General features: G+C 43.8%; 2 protein-coding genes across 8 annotated transcripts in view; one reads left to right on the forward strand and one right to left on the reverse strand.

Annotated features, from left to right (window-relative positions):
• The window catches only part of LOC144594476 (hexosaminidase D-like), an 83,890-nt gene that overhangs the window by 20,401 nt on the left and 38,137 nt on the right, over positions 1 to 25,352 (reverse strand). For 2 of the 7 annotated variants that reach the window (XM_078401002.1, XM_078401001.1), the window contains exons 1-7: positions 16,397 to 16,772; positions 14,319 to 14,365; positions 12,567 to 12,713; positions 9,795 to 9,904; positions 5,900 to 5,987; positions 3,918 to 4,082; positions 1,884 to 2,067 (exon numbers count right to left, since the gene is read on the reverse strand). In XM_078401002.1, the coding sequence (XP_078257128.1) occupies positions 1,884 to 2,067; positions 3,918 to 4,082; positions 5,900 to 5,987; positions 9,795 to 9,904; positions 12,567 to 12,713; positions 14,319 to 14,365; positions 16,397 to 16,757 (1,102 nt within the window). In that variant the 5' untranslated portion in view covers positions 16,758 to 16,772. Of the gene's footprint in view, positions 1 to 1,883; positions 2,068 to 3,917; positions 4,083 to 5,899; positions 5,988 to 9,794; positions 9,905 to 12,566; positions 12,715 to 14,318; positions 14,366 to 16,396; positions 16,773 to 17,051; positions 17,082 to 17,240; positions 17,264 to 17,295; positions 17,416 to 25,352 lie in introns of those variants that run through there. The other 5 variants (XM_078401004.1, XM_078401007.1, XM_078401005.1 and 2 more) reach the window with 5 other exon arrangements.
• ogfod3 (2-oxoglutarate and iron dependent oxygenase domain containing 3) overlaps positions 16,559 to 25,352 on the forward strand; it is a 106,628-nt gene continuing 97,834 nt past the window's right edge. Inside the window, exon 1 of the mRNA XM_078401013.1 lies at positions 16,559 to 16,959. Coding sequence (XP_078257139.1) covers positions 16,886 to 16,959 — 74 coding nt within the window. The 5' untranslated portion in view covers positions 16,559 to 16,885. The remainder of the gene's footprint in view (positions 16,960 to 25,352) is intronic.

The raw sequence follows: 25,352 nt of genomic DNA on the forward strand, positions 1-25,352 counted from the left end.
GAGACTCCACTTCCTGAGGATCCTCAGGAAAACCAACCTGCAGGAGAAGCTCATGTTGTCCTTCTATCGCTGCTCCATCGAGAGTGTGCTGGCATACTGTATAACCACATGGTATGCCAGCTGCTCAGAAAAGGACAGGAAGGCCCTTCAGAGGGTCATCACGACGGCCCAGAAAATCATCGGCTGCTCACTGCCCTCCCTGGAGCACCTGTTCAGCCTACGCTGCCTCAGTAGAGCAGGCAAAATAATAAAAGATCCATCCCACCCCGGCCACCGTCTGTTTGTTCATCTGCCCTCTGGTCGACGTTTCAGGTCGATAAAATCCCGAACAAACAGACTTAAGAACAGTTTTTACCCCAGGGCCATACGAGAACTGAACACTACCTTTGCACTAGGCAACACTAAAAAATCTTTGTACTTAACATAATTGTATTTAATTGTATTTATGTATTTATTTGTTTTTGCATTTATTGCATATATGTTTGTACGCACCGTCAGGATTGGCTATTTTTTAATTTCGTTGTACTCGTTGCAATGACAATAAATGAATATTATTATTATTATTATACATATTATTATTCTATTAGTGCCATAAATTATGAATGAAAACACATTTTTAACACTAGATCTATGAAAAACCATCAATTAATTGCAGCAAATGTTTTTGAGATATTTCAACATATTCATAATTATACAGTGAATGTTATGAATAGAAATGTAGATTATTTCAATGTTTTACAGTATCTTTTTTCCCCCCCAGAGCAACCTGTCACGTAACTGTTGGCAACAAATCTTTCTTAATGCATATATCTTATATTGATATATTTGCATAAATAATTTGCATCTTAATTTAAATGTTGTTTTTTAATGTTAATTTCAATTATGAATAAAACTAATTTACAATAATAAGATTAAAATATTCTCTCCATTTATTCTTAAACATTAAAAACAACTGTAGTTCTTTGATAATTCTGTTGCAATACCTCGGCATTGGGTGACAGAATTCGTCACTAAAACAGTGTTTCATAACAAAAATTAACAAAAGAAATCTCCCAAAACAAGGAATCGTGTGTGTCTTGGATTACATTTTTGACAAAAAAACAGAATAGATCTGAATCTGGAGATGCACAATTGAAAAAGGAATTAATGTAGGTTTAGTTTTTTTACTATCAAGTGTACTAAGGTACAGTGAAAAGCTTTGTTTGGGTTTATTTTAATCAAATTCAATAATACCATGGATGGATACAATCAAGCCAAACTTGGAGACAATAGGTAAGAGTGGAGAGATAGTGTACAAAATATAGATCTCAGCGTTATAGTGTGGCAGTTCCAGAGGAAAGAGTCCAATGTTCGCATTGAGGTAGGTTGGTGAATTGGGTCCCTATCCCGGTTTATGGAAGAACTGTTTATCACTACAAAACAGCAATAGGTAGTCACCCACCCCATGTCAAGAACAATTGTGCAGCACTGTGGCGTAGCGATAAGAGTTGCTGCCTTACAGCGCCAGGTACCCGGGTTCAATCCTGACTACAGGTGCTTGTCTGTACAGAGTTTGTACATTCTACCCATGACCTACGTGGGTTTTCCCTGGGATCTCCGGTTTCCTCCCACACTCCAATGACGTACAGGTTTGTAGCTTAATTGGCTTCGGTAAAGATTGTAAATTATCTCTAGTGTGTAGGATAGAGTAAGAGTATGGGGATTGCTTGTCGGCGTGGACTTCATTGGCCAAAGGACCTGTTTCTGTGCTCTATCTCTTTAACTAAACTACTGGATGATATCAAACATGACCTGCTGAGTTACTCCAGCTTTCTGTGTCTATCTTTGGTTTTAACCAGCATCTGCAGTTCCTTCCTACACCGTCAGTGATAAAACAGTTGTACCTTTCAGTTTATCTATGCTGATATTTCGGAGCATGTCATCCCACATGATAGGTTTCACGCTCGAGTAAGTAGCGATGACGTAACTTGCAACTGCTTTCACATGAGACAAGAACAGACTATCTGTATTAGTTTGACCTTGCTCAATCAATCGTTTGGATTCTTCACCCTCGCCAAGGTAATAAACCTAAAGGAAATAATGCAGATTATTAATTTTCATGTAAATGCTATTTAGGACAAAGTATCACAAAACACTCTTGAATCGCCTCAAAATAAAATAGGCTGGAAATGCAGCAGCAGTCTACATTTTTATCTGAGACTGAAGAAGGATCCCGACCCAAATTGTCACCTATCTATCTTCTCCAGAGGTGTCACCCTGACCCACTGAGTTACTCCAGCACTTTGTGACGATTTTTGTAAACCAACATCTACTTCTTGTTTCTTCTAGTTTATTTTTATTTACTGTTTTGGCAGTAAATCTCTCCTGGTAATGTTGATTGATGGTAAATATTGGCCAACACTCCCAGCTTTCCTTTGAAACAGAGTCACCTCATCTTTTCTGGATCTTCTGGTGTGGACATGGCTTTCAGTGCAGTTCCATTTTTCTTTTAAAACACAACACAGAAGAAAGCCATTTGTCCCAACAAGTTCATGTATGAGTCTTCCAATCAATCTCATTCCTCCACTTTTTTCCCTGCAACCTATTCTCTGTCACATGGCCATCAACACCCCTATTTCCTCAGCCACCTATACGTGTGGTTAATTACAGTGGACAATTAACCTATCAACCAGCACATCTTTGGGATAATGAGTGTGAGGAGCACTCAGAGGAAACCCAGCAGTCACAGGAATAACAAGCAAAGTCCACATAAAAATACACATACACCTGGTCAGGACCGTAAACCGCTCCCTTGAACAGCAGCCCTAACTGCTGTGCCACTGTGCTCTCCCAAATCTATACAGGAAGGAACTAATGCTTTTGGCATTTAAAAACAACAAATAATCATAAATCCATACAGCCTGGGAACAGACCCCAGGCCCAACTCGTCCATGGATCCTTCCTCAGATAGACATGAAGTGCTGCAGAAACTCAGCAGGTAAGATGGCACCTCCGGAGAAAAAGGACAGGTGACGTTTCGGGTTGGGACCCTTCTTCAGACCTTCGATCATTTTTCTCCAGTTATGCTGCCTGAACCATGTGAGGTCACACACGTGACGAGACATATTTGACCTCTGACACTAAACAAACATTGTCAGCATGACATATAAAAATTTCACTTGATAAAGTTTTACATATATGTCATAGAATAATATATTCCTTTATTCGTCGCACACCGGGGAAATTTACATACAGTACAAAACAATATACCTGTAATACTTTCAGAATTAGAAGAGATGTATTCCACAATTTTTCACATTTTTGGTCACACATGTGACTAAGAATGGCCCTTTTGTGCCCCCTATTTAGCTTAATGCCATCCTTCCTATACTATGGTGACCAGAACTGCACACGCAATTCAAGGTGCAGTCTTGCCCAGACAGCTGTAAAACCCTGTTGCAAAACCCAAAGTTACACTCAAGATACACTCTAAACCATCGACACTGAGGGAAGCACGTTTCACCTTCTTCACCATTTTGTCTACCCGTGTCGCCATCATAAATCAATGAAACCATTTAAAACAGAATGAAAGTTACTAAGAACTTTAAATACATGACTATAATCTAAATAAACTCAATTAATTCAGAAAAAAATTAACCCATAATTATCCTTTGCCTCTAATATAGTAGATATCCCATTGTCAGTGCTGGGGAACAAAACTAAATTCATGATCTACCGTTGGATTCACAGCGGAGTCCAAGATAGTGTGTAGACAAGACATTGTGTTGCGTCCTTGGCATATTGGGGATTGCTAGGTTTATGCATAATCCCAAATTTAATCATGCTTATGTAGAGAAATTATGGCAGCAGCTAGCAAGTTCCAGCCAGCCAAATTATTCAAATTTAGTATCAAACCGCGCACATTATCTTTGCATTACCTCATCTGATCCGATGTGTAGCCATCTTATGTCATTATGTATTGCCATTATCTGGTCGATCATGGATTTTATTAGTTCCATTGATTCTTCTTTGTGTGGATTGAGACTGTTAGAAAATGCTCTCATTTCACGAAGGTGAGAAAAGGCTTTATGTTTAAGTACAAACTGTAGAAATAAGTTTTAAGAGGTAGAAAAAACACAAATGACAGTTTAACATTAAAAACATCCTATTTAGATAAAGGATTTTTCTAATCTCTCACGTTATTGTATTTATCAAAGGGCAACTTTAAACTGATTTGACCCCACTGCCTGGCATTTCTGCTTGCTAATTTAAGCTTATCTAAACTGGATATGGAGACCCATCATGCTGACCCTCAAATCCATATTCTGAAAGACAGGTAAGCTGAAGATGGGGAAGATTGGGGCGACTTTATGAGCTTTAATGTTTGGATACATTATAAGAAATATTAAATATCTCTGAGATTTAGATTTTTAATAAGAACTATTCAAGTTGAGGTAAATAATCTTCAAATAGAAAATAAAATTTAAAAATCATAAATAATTAAAATGGTTAAACACATGAAGCTAAAGGAAAATCAGGAAAAATAAATTACTTTAATTTACCTTAAGCGTGAAAACAGACCATTCGGCCCACCGAGTCCATGCTGACCAACAATCATCCCGTACACTAGCACTATCCTACATACTGGGGACAATTTACCATTTACAGAAGCCAAAGTAACCTACAAACCTGTACATCTTTGGAGTGTGTGGGGAAACCAGAGCACCCATAAAAAACTCACGTGATAGAAACATATAAAATAGGTGCAGGAGTAGGCCATTCGGCCCTTCGAGCCTGCACCGCCATTCAATATGATCATGGCTGATCATCCAACTCAGTATCCCGTACCTGCCTTCTCTCCATATCCCCTGATCCCTTTAGCCACAAGGGCCACATCTAACTCCCTCTTAAATATAGCCAATGAACTGGCCTCAACTACCTTCTGTGGCAGAGAATTCCACAGATTCACCACTCTGTGTGAAAAAAACCTCTCTCATCTTCCCCCTAAAAGACTTCCCCCTTATCCTTAAACTGTGACCCCTTGTTCTGGACTTCCCCAACATCGGGAACAATCTTCCTGCATCTAGCCTGTCCAACCCCTTAAGAATTTTGTAAGTTTCTATAAGATCCCCCCTCAATCTTCTAAATTCCAGTGAGTACAAGCCGAGTCTATCCAGTCTTTCTTCATATGAAAGTCCTGCCATCCCAGGAATCAATCTGGTGAACCTTCTCTGTACTCCCTCTATGGCAACAGTAGATCGCAGTAAGAAAGTACAAACTCTGTACAGACAGCATCTGAGGCTAGGATCACTGGGTCAAACCTGGGTCACTGGCGCTATAAGGCAACAGCTTTACTGCCACGCCACTGTGCCGCCCGAAATTACTTAGCTTTCTCTGTCACCAAATCTGCAGATTTAGTAACCTAATGGGTATCAGAACTGACCAGAGCACAAGCTGAGAAACAATTCTCCAGAGCAATAATGCAGAGTATCAGGTACACAGTTAGGCCACTAGATTAATCCACTTTTGCATAGAAATCTAAGCTCATGGACAATTAATTGGTGAAGGACCAGCCTTTTACATGGGTCACATATGTAACCACATACAAAAAGAGCAAAGCCAATTTGAGATTTTGATGGGTTTCAACAATCTCTACTTAAAAGGTTTGCCTAATATTATTCTTATGTACGATATTTAAAGTATCAACATAGTAAAATTATATAACATTTTATAAATACTTTCTCGTTTTCATCAAGACTTTAATTCTAAACAAATACAAGATTGATTTAAATTACACGAGTTAACAATTTCTTATATATTGTGTTATGAACATAATTTACAATATATTTATTCATGTTTTGTAGATTTTATTATTGTTAACCACAAATGCTTTGTCATTTTCTTTTGTTTCAGAACTCACCTCCATGTGGCCGAAGGTTTGTACCAATGGAATTATTTCAAAATGGTGTTTCTTGGCCAGATTTATAAGTTTGTTGATGTCTGAAGGACTGCAATGCAGAATGTACTATGTTACTGAAATCTACACACATTACAGATCTGTCCAAACCCTCACTTCCCATCTCCTACAGAGCTGGTTGAATTTCATCGAGTCATTAAAATAAACTGCAGCAGAATATTGAACAATCTGTGTCTTAGAACACAACCCCTGCCATTTCACACTCAATCACTGACAAAAGTCTTTGCTTTTGCAGAATGTGACACAATTTTCCTCTGAGCTTGCATGGTTGAGCGCACAAATTTACGTGCATTCACATACTGTATTGGCAGGACACAGGTAACCAAGTTGTTGGTTGCATGAGCATTAGAATGCAACCTCCAACAGTCCGAAATTCATAATAGTACATCTGAAGTCCGATTAGGTGGAAATAACATCGGCACTCCTGCCACTTGACCAGAGATGTTGGTTTATGGAAAATAGAAAAGTATTTTTTCATCATTCCAACTAAACTGAAGGCAGAATGGTACAGACAGACTGGGTTAGGCAACCAATTCTAACATTTCTTCTTAATGAATTCTACTTCAGGGGCAGGTAATTAAGAACCAAAATATCAAGTACAAAACTTTAGATGAACTGGCCATCAGCCTAACACACATAATTGAAATCAGGAGACATAGAGAGCAACGTGAAGCTTGAAAGAAGATGTCAGATATTTTGATGGGTTACGATTGTGTTTGGCTCTCTAAAAGGTTGTACGACAGTTTTGCAGTGATTGTTTTTACAAACATATAAAATAGGAGCTGGCAGTCAAATCTTTGGCATCATCAAAGCTCATATGATTATGTTTTCTTTATGTTCTTAACTTTATGTTTTCGTGTACCTATGGTAAACTTTCATTCCTCTCTTTATCAAGTGTCGACATGTCATAAAAAATATGTAAAAACATTGCTTCCACTGAATGGAATTCAAAAGACCAGTTGAGGGAAACAAAATTGCACCATCTGCCTTAATTAGGTGACTCCTAATTCTAGATTCACCCACATGAAAACATTTTTCCCCCCATCTTCACCATGTCAAAAACCCCCAGGATCTAATTTGTTTCAATTAATTTCCTTCTTAGCCTTCTAAACTCCAATACATAGAAACAAAAAAATAGGTGCAGGAGTTGGCCATTCGGCCCTTCAAGCCAGCTCTGATCATCTAAAATCAGTACCCTGTTTCTGCTTTTCCCTCATATCCCTTAATTCCTTTAGCCCGAAGAGCTAAATCTAACTCCCTCTTGAAAACATCCGGTGAATTGGCCTCCACTGCCTTCTATAGCAGAGAATTCCACAGATTCACAACTCTCTCGGTGCAAAGGTTTTTCCTCATCTCAGTCCTAAATGGCCTACCCTTATTCTTAAACTGTGACCCCTGGTTCTGGACTCTCCCAACACCGGGAACATTTTTCCTGCATCTAGCCTGTCCAATCCTTTAAGGGTTTTATATTTTACTATAAGATCTTCTCTCACCCTTCCAAATTCTATTGGGTACAAGCCCAGTCGACGCATTCTTTCATCATATGTTAGTCCCGCCATCCGGAAATTAACCTGGTGAACCTACGATGCACTCCCTCAATAACAATAATGTCCTTCCTCAAATTAGGACACCAGTATTGCACACAATACTCCAGGTGTGGTCTCACCAGGGCCCTGTACAACTGCAGTCGGACCTCCTTGTTCCTAAACTCAAATCCTCTAGCAATGAAGGCCAACATTCCATTAGCTTTCTTCACTGCCTGCTGTACCTGCATGCTTACTTTCAGTGACTGATGCACAAGCACACCCAGATCTTGTTGTACCTCCCCTTTTCCTCATCTGACACCATTCAGATAATAATCTGCCTTCCTGTTCTTGCCACCAAAGTGGATAACCTCACATGTATCCACATTATACTGCATCTGCCATGCACCTGCCCACTCACCCAACCTTGCCAAGTCACCCTGCAGTCTCATAGCATCTTACGATAATTTTCTGCATAAGACAACCTGTCCCCTTCAGATATTAGTTGTGTACATATTTGATCTACTTCCAAGGCCCCTGAGTCTGAGGAAGGGTCTTGACTCGAAACGGCACCTATTCCTTCTCTCCAGAGATGCTGTCTGACCCGCTGAGTTACTCCAGCTTTTTGTGTCTATCTTCGGTTTAAACCAGCATCTGCAGTTCCTTCCTACATCCAATACAATACATAGAACTACAGATGCAATGTCACTAAAGCCATTTATAGCTGAAATGCAATCTCTACTTTTGTATGAAATTCCTCATCAGTAAAGAGCAAAAACATTGTGAATATGCGGCGTCTGCATTTTAGCTTTTTTCACTTGGGCATCTCAAACTTCTGTCAAAATAGGGTGTTTCATATTTCCCACATTATGCACTATCTGTCACAGTACCTAACATCTGTCTATTTTATAATCCATCAATCATTCCATGCATATTTAGTTCTTAACAAGTCTATGAATGGTACACATTACATGACACTAATCTCCAATTACATGACACATCGGTTCTCTGGCAACAAAATATCCAGATTAAATTGCTCCTGAATTCCAACAGATATTTTTGTTATCATGTTCGTCTGCTTTTTGGTGACTAGCTAGTATTTAAATCCACTAGTTTCAGCAACAATAACATCCTGTAAAATACTCCTGATGTACTACCGTACTCTGATATCAGGAAACTTGCTACCATGGCTAATGGTGGCAAAAGTGGTTGTAGCTACCGTTACCTACAGATTGCAGCCCCTTAATACAGCTGATAATCAATCTGATACAATGTGGAGTAACAGGGAAAAGGGGAGCAGGAAGAACAAAAGTTTCATAATGACACAAGATATGCCAACAGTTGACAGATATTCCAACCCAAGTATATCATTAGAATTTGTGATTTTGCAGCATTTATGACTGACACAGTCCATAATAGTGTAAGAAAATAACTGCAGATGCTGGTACAAATCAAAGGTATTTATTCACAAAATGCTGGAGTAACTCAGCAGGTCAGGCAGCATCTCAGGAGAGAAGGAATGGGCGACGTTTTGAGTCGAGACCCTTCTTCAGACTGATAATAGTCCATAACAGTTATCATCTACTGCAATGTTAAGTTCCACAGCTTGGGTCTAACTGCCTGTCTGACTGGAGGCAGTTTGCAAACTTCAAAGGAGCTGGGCAACAAAAAATGGGAGACACTCGTTTGGGATAAGGTGCTTTGAGTCTTCCACGAAATGTGCTTGTGAACATATTCACATGGTAAGATCAGGAAATCAAATGATCAACGTGATTCATCCTGCATTCAAATATAGTGATTTATTTTTAGGAAAGGAAACCATGCAGAGATGAAGTAGCAGCATAGAAAGAGATGCTACTATCACAATGAAATCTGCAAGGCAGAAAGAACAATGAGATGGACGTTGGCCTTTTAAAGGGCAGCCAGAATATATGCCATGGAACATCCTCTGATTGCTTTTGGGAAGACAGACGTGGTTTATGCTGGGTGGACCACATTACTGCTGCTATGCCACCTTCAGGGATATGCAAGTTATGCAGCTCATAAAGTGGGTTGTTATGATATAAACTGTACACTGTTGTGAGTACAATCAAATGACCATGAGCCTCCATGAATGACAAGGAAATAATGCTAATTTAAAGTAATTGGAATTAATTTATGTTGTTTCCTGATAATTCCACATTCTTGAAACATTTTTAAAATATTCCCTTTTGAGTTATCACATGTTACATTGATTACTTATGTCATCGTACGGTTAATAAGAAACACAAAGTCATTTTGTACAAACAATGCATTAATCCATGCATCGAAGTTACCTGTACGCATTTGGAGAGCGTAATATTTGCAGATCTCCATCATAAGGAAACATATCTTCGTACTCCAGGAGAATACCATCTGCACCAAGTTGTTCAAACAGAGGAAAGATCTACAAAAAAAAAAGTCTACAATGAACCTCTTATAATTTATAGCTAGGAAGCCTCAAAAATTATAGTGTAGGAGGTGGCCACTTTTCAAAAAATCACACGTATTATCGATTAAAAAGTTGACCATGACAATATTCTAATCAACAGGTATTTCCTATAATGTAATGTAACTTTCAAATAATAGTGGGGAAAATAAGTCAAATGAGAGACATTTTACAAAACATTATGATTAAAAATAGAAAATCTTGCCCTGCTTTATATGTTGACTTGACGAGCAGTATTAGTACAGGCTAAGCATAGCTGATAAATAATTGGCCAGAACAGCTCTTTACTTTGGTAAACACTCCAAAACTGGCCACCATGAAGTAATAAACAATCTGCTGGAGGCACTTAATGGGTTGAGCAGCATCTGTGGACAGAAAACAATGGTTGATGTTTCGGGTTGAGACCTTGAATCAGCACTCATTTCATCTCCACTTGCTGAAATCCTCCATCAGATTGTTTGCTGCTGCAGATTCCAATCTCCTGTGCATCTTATGCTCATCAATGAATGTCGATAAACTTTTAATTTTTTTTACTACTGTGCAAAATTAATCATAAGAACCCTTTTCAGCAGTGAAACACGGTGTCATTTCACGTCTCTGTCATTTTCAAGCATTTCAATACCTACTCTTTTAAAATCTTATCTCTGCCATTTTACTGATTTTTCATTTTCCATTAACTCTCCATGAAATAAAATACTGAACCTTTCTCTCGTTCTTTCAATGGTGATCCTAAACATGCCTCAGGTTACTGAGCCACCTGCAAGGGGATGATGATTTCCCTCTTTCATTTATCAAAATCTTTTACTTTCAACAGTTTTATCAATAACATAAGAAACAAGTCTGAACAGCTGACATCTCCTTCAGCCTGCGGTGTCATTGTTCCTGTGTATCATGTCTAGTTTCTCCCAATTCCCATTTCTTTACACTCTTCTGGTGTCCAAACATCTAATCTCTGCACTGAATACAAGTAACAACTGAGCATTCACAGGTCTCTGAAATCTTGAATTCCAAAAAGTTATGGTCCTTTGTATAAAGGTTTAATTGATCTCAGTCCTAACTGCTAAAACTGCTGGTCCTGAGCTTCTGTCCTGCAGCATTCTACACATTCCAGCCATCTTAAACAGTGATGTGATCTATTTGCCAATCCTCATTAAATTCCTGAACTCTGTAAGATCTACTCTCATTCTTTGCATGTTAAGTGAGTCTTTGCCAATCTTAATCTCTGGATTCACAAGGAATCGCAGATGCAGGTTTACCATTAAAAAAAACAAAGTGCTGTAGTTTTTTGGATAGGCAACATTTTGGATCGGGGAGGCTCAGAAGGTTTGGGTACTTAGTATTAATAAGTTTATTTTGGATAGGTTAGAGGAACTGGGGCTTTTCATTTGAGCTGATTATTGCTTTGGTCTCAGTGAAGTGTAGATTTATTCATTTGATTACTGACATAAGGGAGATGATAGAGGAGAGATTGAGTGCAAAAACAACACAAATTGCTGGAGTAACTCAGCAGGTCAGGCAGCATTACTGGAAGAAATGGATAGGTGACAATTCGGGTCGGGACCCATTTTCAGATTGATTGTAATAAGGGGAGAAATCAAGAAAAGTAGTGGGGCGTTACATAGCAAGTGTTAGGTCGGTAAAAGTGGGACAGGGGGGTTGATTAGCAGATGGGTGGATAAAGGTTGGAGATGAAGATAAAAGGGTGTCAGATAAGAAGTGAAATATAAAGCCGGAGGAATCCTCTGTTTATCTGATACCCTTTTGTCTCCTTTTCATCTCTAGCCTTTGTGCACCCATATGGCAATCAAATTTGCTTCACCTGTATCAAATAAAGAGCCCCAATTCTCTTAAATTACTCCAAATATGTTAATCCTCAGTACATAACCCTTCTAATCCTTCCCATGCCTCGGACATCCTCCTAAATACACAATACTTGATACCTTGTTTAAAATACTGTTTCACCAATTATATAACATCCGTTGCTAGACAAATATTTAGACAATAGACAATAGGTGCAGGAGGAGGCCATTCAGCCCTTCGAGCCAGCACCGTCATTCAATGCGATCATGGCTGATCATTCTCAATCAGTACCCCATTCCTGCCTTCTCTCCACACTCCCTGACTCTGCTTTCCTTAAGAGCTCTATCTAGCTCTCTCTTGAAAGCTAGCAAGAGTGCAGAGATTTATGAGGATGTTGCAAGGGCTTTTACCCAGTGTAGGGGAATCAAGTACCAGAGTCAATAGGTCTTAAGGTGTAAGGGACAAGATTTAATAAGAATCTGAAGGGCAACGTTTCACTCAAAGGTTGATGGAATGAGCTGCCGGAGGAGGTAGTTGAGGCAGGTACTCCAACAGCATTAGAAATACCCTTGGACAGGTAAACGGGTAGGAAAGGTTAAAAGTGATATGGGCCAAACGGGGGCATATAGGACGAACTTGGATGGAGCATTTTGGTCAGCATGGACAGGTTAAGCTTAAGGGCCAGTTTCTCTGCTATAGATCAAATTCTATGACCATTAACAAAAGCTGACATTTTGAAGGTTGGAATGACCTTATGTTGTACTGTAAAACCATTGTAAAAGAAATATAATGAATTCCATTGTTCTATTCGATAAATTACCCTATGTAGGTAGGACATCTTGGGTGGGGCTCCTTTCAAATCCAGATGAACCAATTTCAACCCCATCTCTGGAGATTTAAGCATTTTAACATCTGCCTCCATTGGATTATCCCCTTGTCCGTCAGCCATTTTGGGGCAGTATACCACCTGAAGGAAAAAATATTGAAATTAATTTTGCACACTCGCTTATCTTCAGCTAAATTGTACAATAGAAATAAAAACATGTTTATGCATATAATTTAAAAAAACAAAGTGCTGGAGTAACTCAGCAGGCCAGGCAGCATCTCTGGAGGACGTAGATAGACAATGTTTTTTAAGGTTGAGTCTTTTCTCTGCCTTGTGTATATTTCAGGACTGCAAAAAAAATATATTTTATCAAAATTATTGGTCTTTAAAATATTCAAGAATATTCAAATTTGTGCTATTAGACCAATTATTTTTGCGATAGATCCTCGACTCAATTAAATGTTGCAAATTCAGATATAGGAAATAGATCAAATTCTATCTGATAACGGTCAAGTGGAGAACAAATTAATTTCAATAAATTTTCTGCAACCAAAATATTGAGGGTAATCTTCAAATGATCTGGTTTTAGGCAAGATAGGGAAAATGACAGTGTTTCAAGCCGACAAATTGAAATACAAAGCAATTTGAGTTGCATTGGATGTAAACTTTGCCTGTGAATCACTACAGGCAGGTGCAAAAGACAATTAAAAAGACAAATAGGAAGTTTGCCTCAATTACATGGGAGCTGGAATATCGAAGAAGATATTTTTTTTACAGTTGTGCTAAGTTTTGCTAAGACTACATCCATAGAGCTGTTTGCGTCATCTTCTCTGAGATCACACTTGGCCCAGAGGCAATGCAGCAATATTTCGCTGGATTAATGATGAGAGGATTTGCGTAAAGAAGATAAAGTAGAATAGGTCTAAATGCAGTGTCCTCCAAAATGTTTGGGAAAAAGACCCATCATTTATTTATTTGCCTCCGTACTCCACAATTTGAGATTTGTAATAGAAAAAAATCACATGTGGTTAAAGTGTACATTGTCAGATTTTAATAAAGGCCATTTTTACACATTTTGGTTTCACCATGTAGAAATTACTTCAGCGTTCATACATAGTCCCCCCATTTCAGGGCACCATATTGTTTGGGACACAGCAATGTCATGGAAATGAAAGTAGTCATGTTTAGTATCTTGTTGCATATCCTTTGCATGTAATGACTGCTTGAAGTCTGCGATTCATGAACATCACCAGCTGGATGTTGCTCTGCCAGGCCTGTTTGCACCCATCTTAAGCGAATGCTTGTTTTAGACAATATTATAAAAGCCAATAGATGCAGGAGTAGGCCATTCAGCCCGTCGAGCCAGCACCGACATTCAATGTGATCATGGCTGATCATCCACAATCAGTATCCCGTTCCTGCCCTCTCCCCATACTGGGGGCTCGTCCCCTTCAGTTTTCTCTTCAGCATAGAAAAGTGAAACTTTGGAATTTAACCCAGAAGGGTGTAGACATTAAATCGTTGACAATATTTAAACCCCAAGCTGTTTGCAATCCAGGAAACTAAAGATCTGAGAAATGAAATTATGAAGGATTACTCATGATTTTGTCAAATACACAATGTCTGAGGAAATGAGTGGCTTTCTGCTGCACTTTGCTCCCAGTTTTCATGCTCTACTGAGGGTTGTGCCATATTCATAATACATCAGTTGTTAGCATTGCTTGTATTACTAACTACGCAACTTACCGACACAGGTGCCTTCTGTTGGGTCAGTATGCAGGGTGGTATAAAAGCTGTGGAAAAATGTTGGTAGTGTCAGGGACATCGTGCTATTTCAGTTAACATTGATAAAAAAGAAAATTGAAATGCATACAGCTATTTTGCCATCCCTTTAGCACATGCTGGTTAGGCTGCTGAAGTCTAGGTGTGTACTAACATGTCCAAGAACCCTGCGGACGAGAGATACACAAATTGCAAATGCTGGCTTACAAAAATCGATACAAAGTGCTGGAGTAACTCAGCAGGTCAGGCAGTTTCCGTAAAGGGAATAGAGAAGTGACATTTTGGGACGGGAACTTTTATCAGACTGATTATGGGGGGGGGGGGGGGGGGGGGGGGTGAGTAAGTTGAAAATGAGAGGCGGAGACAGGACAAAATCTGTCAAGTGATAGGTGGGTACAAGTGTGGGGAGGGGGGTTTGACTTAAGATAAATAACCATATTCATTCTATGGAGTCCAAACCCAAAATGATGTTTTCCATTTACCTCCATACAGATGGTCCCCGACCTGCTGATTTGCTCCAGCATTTTTGTTTTTCTGTAAACCAGCATCTGCAGTTCATTGTCTAGACTTTATCCTTCAACACAGATGCTGCCTGGCCTGTGGAATTCCTCCAGCACTTTGTTTCTATTTTGTAAAACCAGCATCTGCAATTCCTTGTGTCTACACTTTATTTTTCCACACAGATGTTGTCTGGTCTGTTGAGTTCCTCCAGCACTGTGTGCTTTTCGGTAACCATCATTCTGCAGTTCCTTAGACACAAAGTGGTGGAGTAACTCAGTAGGCAAGGCATAACTCTGGAGAAAAAGCATGGGTGACTTTCAGGTCTGGACCATTCTTCAGACTTTTCGACCCGAAATGTCACCTATGTTTTTTCTCCAGAGATGCTGCCTGAGCCACTGAGTTAATCCAGCACTTTGTCTTTCTTTGATTAAAAACCACCATTCTTTTTTCCTACATCTGCAGTTCCTTGTGTTGCTTTATTCCTTCACACAGCTGCTGCTTGACCAGATAATTTCCTCCAGCACTTTGTCTTTTTTCGATAAAACAGCATCTTGTCTACATTTAATCTTCCCACTGATGTTCCCTGACCCGCTGAGTTCCTCCAGCACTGTGTGTGTTTCTGTACACCAGCATCTGCAGTTCTTTAGAACGACAAAGTAATGGAGTAACTCAGCAGGTCAGGCAGCATCTTTGGAGAAACAGGATAGGTGATGTTTCAGGTTGGGAAGTCTGAAGAAGGGTCTCGATCTCAAACATCACCCATCCATGTTCTCCAGAGATGCTGTCTGACCTGCTGAATTACTCCATCACATTGTGTCTATCTTCAGAATAAACCAGCATCTGCAATTCCTCATCTACCTTTTGTCGTTCCACACGGATATTCCCTGATCCTCTGAGTTCCTCCAGCGCTGTGTGTTTCTAATGTAAACCAGCATCAGTGGTTCCTTGTCTACACTTTATCCATTGACATATATGCTTCCTGACCTGCTGTTCCTCCAGCACTTTGTGTCTTTTTTGGTAAATCAGCATCTGAAATTCCTTGTCTACGTTTTATCCTTCAAAACGGATACTCCCTGACCCTCCGAGTTCCTCCAGCACTGTGTGTTTCTCTGCAAACCAACATCTGCAGTTCCTTTTATGTAGATCCTTGTCTAAGTTTTATCCTTCAACACAGATACTCTCTGAGTTCCTGCAGCACTATGTGTTTCTCCGCAAACCAACATCGCCAGTTCCTTTTATGTAGAATGAACATGGAAGGATAAAGTGTAGCCAAGGAACTGCAGATGCTGGTTTAAAGAGAAACACACAGTGCTGGGGGAACTCAGTGGGTGTGGAAGCATCGCCATTCCCCACTGAGTTTCTCCAGCACTGTGTGTATCTCTATAAACCAGGTATTTATTCACAAAATGCTGGAGTAACTCAGCGGGTCAGGCAGCATCTCGGGAGAGAAGGAATGGGTGACGTCACCCATTCCTTCTCTCCCGAGATGCTGCCTGACCCGCTGAGTTACTCCAACATTTTGTGAATAAATCGATTTGTACCAGCATCTGCAGTTGTTTTCTTATATCCTTCTTCAGAAACCCCCCTCTGTGATTTCTCCTGCTGAGGAATTTCTCCTCTCTGTAAACCAGCATCTGCAGTTCCCGAGATAGACCCAAAAGTGCTGGGGCAGAATGCTCCACGTTTGAAGCCACATTGCCATCCCTTTCGGCCACTCTCGGCTGGGACGGCGGGTGTGCACTGGCACTGGCACTGACTGGCGCTCTGCAATACACAAGACCGGAGCCAAAACAAACAAACAAACAAACGAGCCAGTGCCCAGCAGTTTCCAGCGTCCAGGGGGAGGTGGAGCTGCCCAGCCTGTGTTTGGGGAAGGGGGCAGGCCGGAGCGGAGGCACACATCACCCTCTCCCCTCCCCTCCCCTCACAACCCACCCGGCCCTCCTCTCCCCTCCTCTCTCGGGGCTGAGCCTGAGGCCGAGCCCGAGCCCGAGCCCAGGCCTCGCTGTCCCTCACCGACCGTCCCCGCCATGTCGACCCTGAGGAGAGCGGGACCCAGGAAGGCCGAGGACAGAAACCAGGACGGCGACCAGGCCCGGCCCGGGTAGGCGCAGCCGCAGGGGGTGTTAGACCGAGGGGAGGGGGGAGAGAGGGAGAGAGGGAGAGAAGAGGCCGCAGCCGCCATCGCTATCACACCGGGTCCTCGCCGCCGCTGCCGCTCAGTGCGCGCGCCCTCCCCCCCCCCCGCGTGCGCCCCCCCCCCCCCCCCCCCCGGCGTGCGCCCCCCCCCCCCCCCGCGTGCGCCCCCCCCCCCCCGCGTGCGCCCCCCCCCCCCCGCGTGCGCCCCCCCCCCCCGCGTGCGCCCCCGTGCCCGCTGCACCGCACCGGACCGTTGCTGCACCGCTCCCGCTCCCGCACCCCCCGGGCTGCATACACTCACGCTCTGCATCCCACCTAGTATTGCACAGGCCGCGCGTGGATCGCTGCTCCTCGCTGCAGCAGTTCCGCGCTCTGCAGCATCACTGCTTCTAACCCTGGCATCTGCGGCAAACAACCTGGCTTTGGCACTAACACTCAAACTTTGCACCATCGATCAAACTGCACTAACAGTCAGACTTTGCGCTAACACTAAAACTTTGCACTATCAATCAAACTTTGCATTATCAATTAAACTGCACTATCAATCAAACTTTGCACTATCAATTAAACTTTGCACTATCATTCAAACTGCACTATCAATCAAACTTTGCACTATCAATTAAACTTTGCACTATCATTCAAACTGCACTATCAATCAAACTGCACTATCAATCAAACTTTGCACTATCATTCATTGCACAGTCAAGCTGCACTAACAATCAAACTTTGCACTAACATTCAAACTTTGCACGATCATACTTTGCACGAACAATCAAACGTGGGGTGGGGAGGTAAAGACAAAGACTGAAAGGTGATTTGGAACGAGATAATGGACTGGCAGATAGAACTAAATGGGGAAGAGATAGAAAGGGAGAAGAAACCCAGGTGGATAGAAGTGTAGGTGATGGGCAGATGGAACCCAGGTTGGAGGAAAGATATCAAATTCAAGTAATAGAGGGGAGAATGTAGATGCTCTGGTGGGACTGGGATAGGAGCACGAGGGGTGGCTTACCTGAAATTGGAAATTTCATTGTTCATTCCATTGGATTGTCGGATACTCTTGGAGAAGTGAATTTTCGTTGGTACACAAAAACATTTAAAAACCAATCTTGTGCTCAATAAAGACCCAAAGCGCTGGAGTAACTCAGCGGGTCAGGCAGCATCTCTGGAGAACATGTATAGGTGATGTTTTGGATTAGGATCCTTCTTCAGACTCAAGAAGGGTCCCGATCTGAAATGTCACCTGAAGATGTTCTCCAGCACTTTGTGTCTTTTTAAGTAAACCAGCATCTGCAGTTCCTTGTGTCTTCTTGTGCTCAATATAGTGGAAAATAACAATAAAAAAGATACATTTTTTTTATGAATGAGGATGGTGTAGCGACCATAGAGAATGGTCCAGGTCGTCGAACCCTCGGATTGGCCAGCGAGGTCACGTGGGAACGCGACCATGGGGATTGGTCCAGGGAACGACATCGCTGATTGGCCAGCGATGTCATGTGCGCGTTTGGCGCCCGTTTTAGTCAGTTCGGCGAAGTCTTCAAGGAAGACAGTAAGTTTGTATTGGTTGTCCTGTACCTTGTTGTTTAACTCTGTATTCGTGTATTGCGGCTGCAATAAACTTCGTCTACAACCAACAAGTTTCGGACTCGCCATATTGGTGACCCCGACGTGATCTGGACGATCACCGACTGAGCAGGAACCCGACGCCTCGTTGACGATGACCGAGCAGGGCACACCGGAGTCAAGCGCGGCAGGCGTTCATCTTCCGTTATTTTGGACGTACGCACCGCAAGCTTGGTTTATCCACGCCGAGGCTCAATTCCATATAAAGAAGGTGTCGGACGAGTCCACGAAGTACTTCTACCTCGTCAGCGCTCTATCGCCGGACACAACCAAGCGCGTGATGCGGTTCATCGTAAATTCACCTGCGGAAGACAAGTACGAGGCCATGAAGAAGGTATTACTGCGAACCTTCGGGTTGAATAAGCATGGTGGTGCGGCAAAACTTCTGCACCTACCGGATCTTGGAGACCAACTGCCTTCCGTCCTCATGGCCGAAATGATGATGCTAGCCGGTGAGCATACGGATTGCCCGATGTTTGAACAGGCATTCCGCGAGAAACTTCCCGAGGATGTCCGACTGCTGCTTACGGATTGTTCTTTTAAGGACCCCGAAGCATATGCAGCGAAAGCGGACGCGCTCATAGCGGCAAAAAACAAGGCAAGTGGTTCAATCAACAAAGTCTCGACATCGGTGACCACGCCACAGCGACGGCAAGATGGCGCCACGTCTCCCGCCAATTCTCCGAAAGCCCGCCAAAAAGATCCGCACAAGCGCGGCTGGTGCTATTATCACCTACGATGGGGTAACGAATCCCGCAACTGTCGTTTGCCTTGTACCTTCGCGGGAAATGCCTCGGCCGATCGTACATAGGGGCAGTTACGATTGGCCAGAACCGGCGCCTCTATGTCCATGATCGATTCACGGACACAGAATTTTTGGTAGACACGGGAGCCATCGTCAGCATAGTGCCGCCGACCGACCTCGAAACCAGATCGGGTAAGACAGGTCCCACCCTCATCGCGGTTAATGGCAGCCCAATTCGCACTTTCGGTACACGGAAGATGTCCCTTGTGTTAGGCCTCCGCACGTACGAATGGCCATTCATCATAGCCGACGTCAAACAAGCGATCCTGGGCGCAGATTTTCTCTGGGCTTTTTCACTGGTTCCTGATGTCCGCGATAACGACCTCCGACCCTCCGCCGAAGATGAGCACGTCGCTCCGACAATCGCCTCCTCGCCCAGCCCTACTGTCCAGGCCGTCGTCGCGGCCCCCGACTCGTATGCTGCGATTCTGGCAGAGTTCCCAGAGCTGCTCGTCCAACGTTTTGACGCACCTTCGGCTAAGCACGGTGTGGTCCATCACATCCGCACCGAAGGCCCTCCCGTTTTCGCTCGGGCCAGGAGACTACCGCCAGACAAACTGGTGGTGGCAAGGGCGGAGTTCAGGAAGATGGAGGAAATGGGAATTGTCCGTCAGTCTGACAGCCCGTGGGCCTCGCCGTTACACATGGTCTCCAAGGCATCTGGGGGGTGGAGGCCATGTGGCGATTATCGGCGTCTCAATGCTGTCACCACGGCTGATCGCTACCCCATACCGCACCTACAGGACTTTTCATCTGGGCTGGAAGGAGCGGTGGTGTTTTCCAAAATCGATTTGGTGCGAGGATACCATCAGATTCCGGTGCGACCGGAGGACATACAAAAAACTGCAACTATTACTCCGTTCGGGTTGTTTGAATGGTTGCGTATGCCTTTCGGTTTAAAGAACGCGGCACAGGCTTTCCAGCGACTGATGGACCGCGTGGGCCGGGGTTTACCCTTTTTGTTTATTTATTTAGACGACATCCTGGTAGCCAGCCCCTCAGTGCAGGAACACCAGGCCCATTTGCGGACCGTGTTCCAGCGGCTCCAAGACCACGGGCTCATTATCCAACCCTCCAAATGTCAATTCGGCCTGACTGCCCTCGATTTTCTAGGGCACAGAATTACTCCTGCCGGCGCCGCCCCTTTTCCCGAGAAGGTGGAAGTTATCCGGGCTTTTCCCAGGCCCACCACAGTAAAAGGGCTGCAGGAGTTCGTAGGCATGGTTAATTTCTACCATAGATTCGTTCCGGCAGCGGCGCGAGTCCTGCGCCCGCTTTTCCAATGCCTTGCAGGGAATCCGGTAGAGTTGTTGTGGTCCCCGACCGCAGAGTCGGCTTTTACGGCAGCTAAGGCAGCCTTGGCAGAAGCCACCATGTTGGTCCATCCGAGCCCCTCCGCCCCCACGGCCCTGACGGTTGACGCCTCTGACGTGGCGGTGGGTGGGGTTCTGGAGCAGCAGGTCGGTGGCCGTTGGCAGCCTTTAGCGTTTTTCAGCCGGCAACTAAATTCGGCCGAGCTGAAATATAGCGCATTTGACCGAGAGCTTCTAGCTCTCTATTTAGCTGTTCGTCATTTCAGGTATTTCCTCGCGGGCCGCCCATTCGTGGCATTTACGGACCACAAGCCATTAACATTTGCTTTTTTGAAATTGTCTGACCCATGGTCGGCCCGCCAGCAGCGGCACCTGACTGCTATCTCCGAATTTACCACAGATGTCCGTCATATCGCGGGTAAGCTTAATGCCGTTGCTGACGCCCTGTCTAGACCTGCTTTTCCCCCTATTTCGGCGGTGGACTGCGAAGTGGATCCCCAGGAGCTCGCGGAGGCACAGCTCCTAGCGGATACCGTTTCGGCTTACCAGTCCACCACTTCGGGATTGAAGTTGGCCCAGGTAGCTTGTGGGTCGGAGGGCACGAAAGTCTGGTGCGATGTTTCTCTTCCTCGTCCCAGGCCGGTAGTACCGCCCTCCCTTCAGCGCCGGGTTTTCGATGCCATTCATGGGCTGGCGCACCCGTCCATCCGCTCCACCTCTGCCTTGGTAGCAGCGAGGTTTGTCTGGCATGGCCTGCGGAAACAGGTAGCGGGGTGGGCACGTTCCTGCGTGCCCTGTCAGACCGCTAAAGTCCAGCGCCACGTCCAGCCCCCCGTACAGGATTTCGAGGTCCCGGCTTTTCGTTTTTTCCACATCCACGTGGATTTGGTCGGGCCTTTGCCTTCCTCCCGGGGCTACACCCACCTCCTCACGGTGGTGGATCGGTTCACCCGGTGGCCAGAGGCTTTCCCATTGTTTGATATCTCGTCAGCGTCTTGTGCTAGGACTTTGGCCCTTCATTGGGTAGCTCGTTTCGGGGTCCCGGCAGTTATTACAACTGACAGAGGGCCACAGTTCACTTCGTCCCTCTGGGCCGCGCTGGCGGAACTGTACGGGTCCAAGTTACAACCCACAACTGCATATCACCCCCAGGCAAATGGACTCGTAGAAAGGTTCCACCGCCAACTTAAGGCGTCCCTCAGTGCAAGGCTTGAAGGCCCGGACTGGGTAGACCAACTCCCTTGGGTTCTTTTGGGCATCCGGACTGCTCCTAAGCCAGATCTCGGTGCGTCGTCCGCAGAGCTAGTATATGGCTCGACACTTCGAGTACCCGGAGATCTGTTTCCGGACCCTTCAGCCCTGCTCCCTACAGTCCCATCAGCGTTAGCATCTCTCCGGGAACGGGTGGGCTCCCTGGCTCCAGTGCCGACTTCACGTCATGGGTGTCCCATGGTACATGAACCGTCTTCCCTGAAGGACTGTGAGTTTGTTTTTCTGCGTAAAGATGCCCATCGCGCCCCGTTGCAGAGGGTCTATCAAGGGCCGTTCCGGGTTTTACGTAAGGGAACGGCTACTTTCACCTTAGACATGGGCGGCAAGAGTGAACTCGTCTCGGTGTCCCGGCTCAAACCTGCCCATTTGGACCCGGATCAACCAGTCCTGGTCGGTCAAACCCCTAGGAGAGGCCGACCTCCGTTAGTTCCGCCCAGTCCAGAAACCCCCGTTCCGACAGTACCTCCAGGACCCCCCGTTTCGGCAGTTCCTCCAGGACCCCCCGTGCCGGTAGTTCCTCCAGAACCTCTCGTTCTGCTGTTCCACCAAGTCCGGAACCTCCGGCTCCTGTGGTTCAGGCTGTCCCTCTCCGTACTCGTTATGGTCGCGAAATCCGGCTCCCAGCTAGGTTCCGCACCTCGGGTTCTGGGGGGGGTCATGTAGCGACCATAGAGAATGGTCCAGGTCGTCGAACCCTCGGATTGGCCAGCGAGGTCACGTGGGAACGCGACCATGGGGATTGGTCCAGGGAACGACATCGCTGATTGGCCAGCGATGTCATGTGCGCGTTTGGCGCCCGTTTTAGTCAGTTCGGCGAAGTCTTCAAGGAAGACAGTAAGTTTGTATTGGTTGTCCTGTACCTTGTTGTTTAACTCTGTATTCGTGTATTGCGGCTGCAATAAACTTCGTCTACAACCAACAAGTTTCGGACTCGCCATAATGGTACCAATAACTCCAACATGAAAAGATTGATGTTCATGTTTTGTTTCACTTGGTGTTGGCTACATGTGTGGAAATAAAGTATACTTTAGCTCAACTTTATAAAACTATCTACAGGTTAATAATGGTCTTATATACTATGAACAATCATATTTTTAACTGACGTAAAGGAAAACATTTCAATTAGTTTCCTTTAAATATCGCTAACGATGAAAATAAAGATTAGAATAATTTTTCCTTGACTGACCATTTCCACGTTCCCAATCTTCTATTGGGTGTTATCTTTCAAAAATGTAGGAATGTTTGCTTTACAATAAATGATTTAATGTTTTTTTCGATGTGGTGGGTGCACTGAATGGAGATTACATGCTGTTTCTTTCCAACTGGGGATGACCCATTTTGATCATGTTTCTCCCCTAATTCCTCTCAGGGTCAAAAAGTTTCATGGGAGATTGTTACCTGGAAGACTGCTGGCTGTGAGACTCTCCAGTTTTGACTGAGGGGTCATGTGGCTGAAGGCAGTCTTCAAGCCAGGATTCTGAAATACAAAAACCTGATCTTTCACCTTCTGGCTACCCAGTATCTCTGCAGACTTAGATTTGAGAGTTCTCGTGTTAATCCCAGTCTTCACTATCTTCTGGTTTAATACTGACTGGATACAACTAAGGAGTGCTTGTAAAATGACGATGGCCTCCTTCATCTCACTTATCGTTCTGAATGGTGCAGGTTGAGGAACAGCATCTTCCCTACAGCTATCAGGCTGTTAAACACTACAACCTCCTAAGCTCTGAACTACATTGCCTTGGGGGCATTGGTTTTGTTTCTTTGCACTACTATTGTTTGTTTGTTTTTATGTGTATATGTGTATATATTTATACCTTTACACACACACTGAACTTTTTTTTTCTTGTTTTACTATATTGTTTACAGAGTACCATGTTTACATATTCAGTTGTGCTGCTGCAAATAAGAATGTCATTGTTCTATCTGGGACAAATGACAATGAAAGACTTGAATGGGCCTCTCCCTTTCTCTTCTCATCTGTCTCCTTTTCTTGTCTTCCTTTTCTTTCCCCAACCCCATCCTTTCCATTCTCAACTATTTCATTTCTTCTTCTCAGTTCCCTATTTATTCCCACAAAAGTACCTTTGTCATCCCATCCATCTACACCCTCCAATGTTAAACCATTTTCCATCTCCACTTTCCCACAATCTTTTCATAACCATGGCCACTGGTGATTGTTGGTTTCAAATCTCTCTCTAGCCTTGGGTTTCCCCAACTCTGTAATCTTCTGGAGACACGAGGAACTGTGGATATTGGAAATGGGAACAAAATGCAAAGTGCTGCAGTAACTCAGCAGGTCAGGTAGTAGCTGTGGAGGGAATGGACAGACAATGTATTAGTCTAAAGAAGGATCCTGACCTGAAACGCTGCTTGTCCGTTCCTCCAGAGATGCTGCCTGACCTTCTGAGTTCCTCCAGTACTTTGTGTTTTCCTTTATAATCTCAGTTTCGTTAACCCTTTGCATTCCTTTGGTTTTGAGATTTTAATCATCCCTTAATTGCTCCATCACGGCTGATCATTCAAGGCTCCAACCTCCCTCTTGACTTAATCATTTTTATTTATTTAAGGTATTCCTTAACTATTACCACTGAGCAAACGTGACTATCGTGACTTGTAATTCCTCACATATACGATATTATACGATGCGATAGAACTTTATTTATCCCAGAATGGAAATTGATCTGCCAACAGTCATAAAAACACAAAATACATAAAACATGAAATTAAAGTGATGAGTGGAAAGGCTTTGGGGACATGCAAAGATTGGGGAGGGTGGGAGTCAGTCTCAGTCTACCCCACGACGGAAAGGGGAGGAGTTGTACAGTTTGATAGCCACAGGGAAGAAGGATCTCCTGTGGCGTTCTGTCCTGCATCTTGGTTGAACCAGCCTGTTGTTGAAGGTACTCCTCAGGTTGACCGGTGTGTCATGGAGGGGGTGAGCTGTATTGTCCAGGATGCACTGCAGTTTACGGAGCATCCTCCCCTCCAAGACCACCTCCCATGAATCCAACTCCCCCCCAGGACAGAGCCAGCCTTCCTGATGAGTTTGTTGAACCGTTTGGTGTCTGTGGCATTCGCATTTGCAGTGTTTGGTATTATTCCTGTGAAGAATAATGAACATTTTGTCACCTTGAAAGGGTTAATGTTGAGTTGTTTAGTCAAATTATATTACCTTGCTCCAAAAGCAATGATATGTTTCCAAATAATTGGCATAAAATTGATATTATAATGTAAGCATTATCTGTTTGGCAATTGCAGAAGCTGTTCTTCTGGTGCAATGTTAAGTTGAAAGCAATTTGGTATTTTGAGTGGTATCGTCTCTTGAAAAGCAATTTAGTGTTT

This window comes from Rhinoraja longicauda, chromosome 6 (assembly GCF_053455715.1).
Source record: "Rhinoraja longicauda isolate Sanriku21f chromosome 6, sRhiLon1.1, whole genome shotgun sequence".
Lineage (NCBI taxonomy): Eukaryota > Metazoa > Chordata > Chondrichthyes > Rajiformes > Arhynchobatidae > Rhinoraja > Rhinoraja longicauda.